Source organism: Morone saxatilis, unplaced genomic scaffold (assembly GCF_004916995.1).
Source record: "Morone saxatilis isolate NCDOM2014 unplaced genomic scaffold, NCSU_SB_2.0 Contig10, whole genome shotgun sequence".
NCBI lineage: Eukaryota > Metazoa > Chordata > Actinopteri > Moronidae > Morone > Morone saxatilis.
The window spans coordinates 4214770-4220819 of NW_023339652.1; the positions used below are offsets into that span (position 1 = coordinate 4214770).

At 41.6% G+C, this 6050-nt stretch overlaps 1 protein-coding gene across 2 annotated transcripts in view; it reads right to left on the bottom strand.

Moving 5' to 3' along the window:
- The window catches only part of nrip2 (nuclear receptor interacting protein 2), a 30518-nt gene extending 25615 nt beyond the window's left edge, over positions 1-4903 (bottom strand). Inside the window, exons 1-2 of one of the 2 annotated variants that reach the window (XM_035679329.1) lie at positions 4597-4903; positions 4228-4500 (exon numbers count right to left, since the gene is read on the bottom strand). In XM_035679329.1, coding sequence (XP_035535222.1) covers positions 4228-4383 — 156 coding nt within the window. In that variant the 5' untranslated portion in view covers positions 4384-4500; positions 4597-4903. Of the gene's footprint in view, positions 1-4227 lie in introns of both variants that reach the window. The other variant, XM_035679323.1, reaches the window with a different exon arrangement.
- Between the last annotated feature and the right edge of the window lie 1147 nt (positions 4904-6050).

Sequence of the window (6050 nt, forward strand, 5' to 3'; positions counted from 1 at the left end):
CTCCTGTTTGCTCTCCTTACATGTACTCAAAGCTTTACATTGTGTTACATAAAACAGCCCCACTAAACCGCTTATACTCCTCGACCCCCATCTCCAGCCCTCTCTTTCCTTCCCCTCCATCGCTCTTGCGTTCGGATTTTGCCCTTTTCATGCTCACTGCTCCCCTTACACCGCAGCGCAACATGGCTGGAGTGATGCTGCTGCTGCTGAGAGTGAGAGGACCTCGGGCTAAAGAGCAGCAAAACAAATTCACTCTTACATAACAGGCTCTGCTGCTGAATTACACACTGGATAGGACAGGCCAGCTAGCAGAAATTAAAAGGAAGAAAGCCGAGGTTACAGCTACAATGTATAAAAACCTTAAATGATTCATAATTTTCACAGATTTATGAGGATCTATTGGGACTTGTGCGCCATACTAAACTAAAATGATGGACATAGTAAACATTATATCTTATAGGTCCTTAATTTTAGCATGCTGGTGTTAGCATTTAGCTCACAGAGATGCTAGCATGGCTGTAGACTCTTCTTCTTACTGTTCTGGAAGAGCTTCTTATGCAACAGAGAGTACAATGCTAACTAGTACACATCTAAACACTATAGAAGATAAAATGAAAGATTGAAAAGATTCCAAAACTCTATTAGATAAAAGGAGCATAATGTACAACTCATCCATTGGCCGCCTGCGATTCAACATCTCCTAGAGGGGCCTGAAAACCCTCTTATCATAATACCAATTATCTTCTCCTTGAAGACAGAATGAAGCTCATCTCACTATCTAAAATCCTATCTGTAGCGCAGATGTGGCCACAGGGAGCCCAGCATGATTTGCATGTAACAAGTGATTTTCGATGTCAGAATAGCTTTAGGAACTTGAGAGAAATTGCCAGCAGTCCTGCGTCATGCCTGTATCTCCTCTCTGCAGACAGCCAGCTACACCATTCAGACTCTGAACAGACATGGACGGAGTAAATGAAGAGAAAGCATGATGCGTTTTCTGAGGTGGATTGCATGCCAAGCCCTTACAGACAAAAGATGAGATCATCTGGATAAGGCTGTCAGAACCATTTGTTTGTCTCCAGGCTGTGTCTGACTATAAATCACACAGCATTTTCCATTTATATCATACAGTATTTTCATCTAATTACTGCCGAAGAATTACTATTTTCTTTTCGGTTTGTGTTCTCTTTGTATTAATTGCCAAATGTCAGGCCTCTAAAGTAAAGAATCATGTACATTTTTCAGAAAAAGAGAAAAATTATCTTTTTTTTTTTAAATATCAGTATCTGACATTTCAGGTATGACCTTTCCTTATGGAGGACATTATTTTAGTTCTGCAAAAGGCAGAATGTAGTTATTCTGGAAATCTGGACTTTATACTTCATCAGTTTTGAAACCACAAGTCTATAAATGAATTAGTTAATCAACTAAAGAGTCCCTTGACAACACTTTTGATGATCAATTAAGTCCTTTATTCAGCAAAAATGGCAAACATTTGCTTGGTTAGCTTCTCAAATCAAAGATTGACTGCTTTTCTTCAGCTGCTACTGCTCATTTCATTTCAAATTGAATGTTTTGGGGATTTTGTACTGTCTGTCAGAAAAAAAAACAAGCAACTTAAAAAGTCACTGGAAATTTTCATTAGCATTTTATAGGCTCAACAAGTATAGTCAAAAAATGAAAGCAAGATTAAGTCTGCCATTAAAGGAATAGATTAATATTTTGGGAAATACACTCTTTCCTTATCTAGATGAGATCCACACTCATGTCTACACTCTAAATTGAGCCAGGAGACAGTTAGCTTGACTGGAAACACCCGGAAGCACAATGCTACACCACCGCCGCCTGGCTCTGTCCTGAGCTTAGAAATCCATCTAAAAGCACCTCTAAAGTCTATTAAATAACACTTTGTTTTATGTTTCCAGCTTACAGTCTGTATGCTATGCTAAGCTAACTGCCTCCCTTGCTCTAGCTCCATACTTATAGGAATAGTTAGACATGTTGAGCGAAATGCTTATACGCTTTGCAGCGGAGAGGTAAATGAGAAGAGCGATACCATTTTTAATATCTGCACAATAAATATGAAGCTACAGCTAGCAGCTTGTTTGCTTAGCTTAGCACAAAGATTGGAAACAGGAGGGAACTGCTAGCCTGACACTGTTCGCAAAGTAACAAAATGAGCACAGATAAACTGTAAAGAAATGTCCTTCTATGTCATAATCTTCAGGGTTTGCAAAACCAGCATGGTCCGGTGCAATTTGACCCAACTCCAGAGATGGTCGATCTCAGACGCTACTCACAACTCGGCGTGTATTTACTAGTAATCAATACGTTTACATTACTGCCGCTGGAAAAGCCATGCTAACAGCTCTGTGAGGCTGTACTGAGACACAGATGTGCACTAAGCTCCCAATGACAACACTAACATTCTTATATTTAGCAGGTATAATGGTCACCATGTTCACCGTCAGTGTGTCAGCTAACTTTTGCTATTAGCAATAAATTCAAAGTCCAGCTCAAACTGATGTGCATGTCGTAGTTTTGCAGGTCATAAACCAACATTTTTACACCTGATGGCGTTAAAACATTGAAAGATCTTTAAAGTTAATGCAATTCATCTTCTATAAATAGGACTATAAATGTCTGTGTCAATTTTAATTGCAGTCCATCTAATAGTTGTTCAGATATTTGTCTGGATGAATGTGGTTAAACACTGCTATTCATTAAAAAGTACAAAAGAGAAATGGGTATTTAAACCTTAAATAACATCCACTCATTATTGCCACACTTGCACTTTTAATTATATATGTTACCTCAGGAACACAGGGTTGATAAAGTAGGGAAGGACAGAGAAAACATATCTATCATTAGATTACAAAAAAAATTGTGACTTAGCCAAAGATGAAGAGAAGGGGGGTGGAATGTTTTTCAAGCAGCAAATGTTGGTATTAAAATCTGGCAGACATAAACGCATCACAGTGTGACATTCGCAGAGCAACGAGCACTGCTAGTGCTGCTTCGCAGTGCCAGAGTGATTGTGTCGAGGTTCTTGGAGAGCTCGAGGGAATCTGGGAAGCCGCCATCAAACCAGAACTGTGTCACAGGAGAGGTGGAGTAATAAATTGTCAAGATTATTACAGGGAGTTCCTCCAGAGTGTATAACAGCTTCGGTTCAGGAGGCTTCTGGAGGAAGAGGAAGTGAACTTTCATCCTATTTATCAACCCTGCAGTGTGTGTGTGTGTCCCTGAATGTATAATGACATCTCTCTATATTTGAGAGCGCTGCACAGCGTAACAGGCTTTGACTTGACTGTCCCTCCCCTGTATTCAGAGTGCAAGACTCTGAATCTTTCATGACTCTTTCTATGAGGAATTTTCTTTTCAAGGCTGCACTTACATACAGTACATACAGAACTGAATATATTTTGGGTTTTAAACTGTTTACTGTTCAATCAAGCAGATTATTGGCAGATTTATCAATAATTAAAACAATGGTTAGTTTTGCCATTGAGGGGAATAATAGCTGATAAACTTGCAATGAGGCGATTAAAGGCGAAGTCCACAAACTTTATACATTAAAGCCTGTTTATGGGTGTTAGTAGGGGAGTACTTCTCGACTTATTTTTTGGCTCAATGGGGAGCTGCGTGAAATCTAATAAATTGCCTCAAATGATGTCACTTGAGTCAGCCTCAGTTGGGGCTGAAGACTTTGAAGATGAGTGTGAAATTGAAAAGAAACCTGCGGGGTGTGGAGTTTGAAAGAAGTGAGGTTACCAGACCCCCGTAGCCCGCTCCTCGTCTCGGCTTGAGGCTACCGTAGCTGCTACTAGCATAACACGCCAGAATCTCAGACTGAACTGCCGGCGGTGGGGTTGCATTGTGGGTAATGTAGGTGCTAGGTTTTGACTGGGAAGAAGAATGCTTGCAATAAGAAAGAAGATATCTCTGGTTCTGCTGAATCAATATTAATCATTTTTACCTATCCATCATGAGTCCGACAGCGTCACACGAGTGCAAAGCTTAACCGGTTGAGTTCTCCTTTAAATATGACTTTACCACCTTGTGCCATCTCTCTCAAATGTTGTCAAACATGCTCCTGGATACCGTACAATCTTGACACCTACTCCCACTCAAACTCAACCTTTAACAACTGCCAAGCACCTGGCAACACACACAGCAGCCTCTCAACAGGTCAAGTGAATTATGAACTGTCTCAAGTCCACTCACCAAGTCTTTGGATGTGCCCAGTCTCTTCAGCCCATCCAGGGGCAGGAGGTCAGCAGAGTCCTTGTGTGTGAACTGGGTGTTCTGCTTCAGACGCCTCTGCTGGTGCAGGATGGCTTTATCCCGGATGGCTAGCTCACCTTTCTTCGCCTCACTCATGGTCTCGGACTACAAGCAGCAGTCTTCTCTGGTGCTGTGCACAGAAGTACGGAGACTGTAATCTCACAGCAGCAGTGGTGGGAGCTCTCTGCAGACGGCAAGAGACAGAGTGGATGTCTGCGTGCAAAGAGAGGGAGAAACCCCAAAAGGCAGCTGTTTAAGAATGGATGTTTAGGTCCAACAGAATAAACCTGCAAATGTTGCCTCTTCCACCTTGTGCTGCCCTCTCTGAAATGCTGCTGTCCTTCCCTCTGGGCTTGCTGTGTTCTTTCTCTTTCTCTCTCTCTCTGTATGTTTGTAGTCCCTGGCATGTATCTGTCTCTGCAGCTTTAGGAGCTATTGTCCTGTCCTGGATGCTCCTCTGATGTAGACATGCATCTTCCTCACAATGTCAAGATCTGTTCTGTCTCATACAGAGGCTATGTGAGGCTGTGGGGTAGGTGTGACAGAGAGAGTGTGTGTTTTCCCCTCCCCTCAGTGCCGTCTGTCCTTGGATCTCTCTCTCTCTCTGTTACACTCTATCTCTGCTTTCAGGAGTGTGTTCTCCCCCTCTATCCTCTGACCCCTCCTCTTTCCGTCACACACTCAACACAGACGCATGCTCACCCCCCGAAGACAAACCACATTTTCTCACTCGACTCGCACCCGAGGAAACTCAAAGAAAAAGATTCTTTATGCTGTATATCGAACATATGCACTCCACCAAAACACTCTCAGCCATGTAGCTACAATATAACATCACATTCTCTGCATTAAATAGTCTTAAAAGTGATGAACACACACAGTCTGTCACTCTGTATGTTGTTTCTAAGCCTGACACAGTTTGCGGTATTAGTCCCTTGAGCAGTGATTGGCCCCTCGCTGTGGAGGTGTGAGAGAGATCACTGATCTGACCCCGCACAGAGGATCAATCTGGACCACTGATGGCAACAATTGATTTCCCCATGCCTCCCCTGTGGCAGCCGCCGTGAATTAAAGAACCCAATTTCTTCCATCCGTCCATCTGTCCGCACCAACAAAAGCTAAAAATATCACATTCATTCCGTGTTCATGACCTCTAGATGATGACACATTTTTATAGCAGTGACGTTTCAGCCTTACAGGTATGGAAGGTTTCATGTGATACAATAAATGAGTCAATTTCAGTTCTTTTATAGCATTCAAGTGTTTTGTTTTGTTTTTCAGAAAATGCATTAATATCAAAGGAAAGAGCTAAAATGGAAGATTTTTTTATAAATATATACTGTTTATTTGATGGAGGTCCTTGTGAAGGTGAGGTGGAAAATACTGTATCCCTGCTGAAATAAGTATGTGCTGCCCCCTGCTGGTCGTCTCTTTTCTGGTCTTTACCCTGTGATGCATAAGTATTCAAATTATGTCACTAATGGTGAATTCAGAATGCATTTTATAGCCAGGGGGGACACAGAGACACATTAGAGACATGATTTCACAGCAGACATAGATATATGTCAGCGATGATGATGTAACTGTCTTTTGGAAAATATTCAAAAACATGCCGCTGACTACTACTATTGCTTGGAATCGAATACTTTTAGGTTTAAATACTACCTGTGATATACTACCTTGCACATGTACAATGTGTACATATCATAACACTTTGGTCTAGAGTGAAACCATAGCTGATCTTACAGTTGCCAATTCATTAT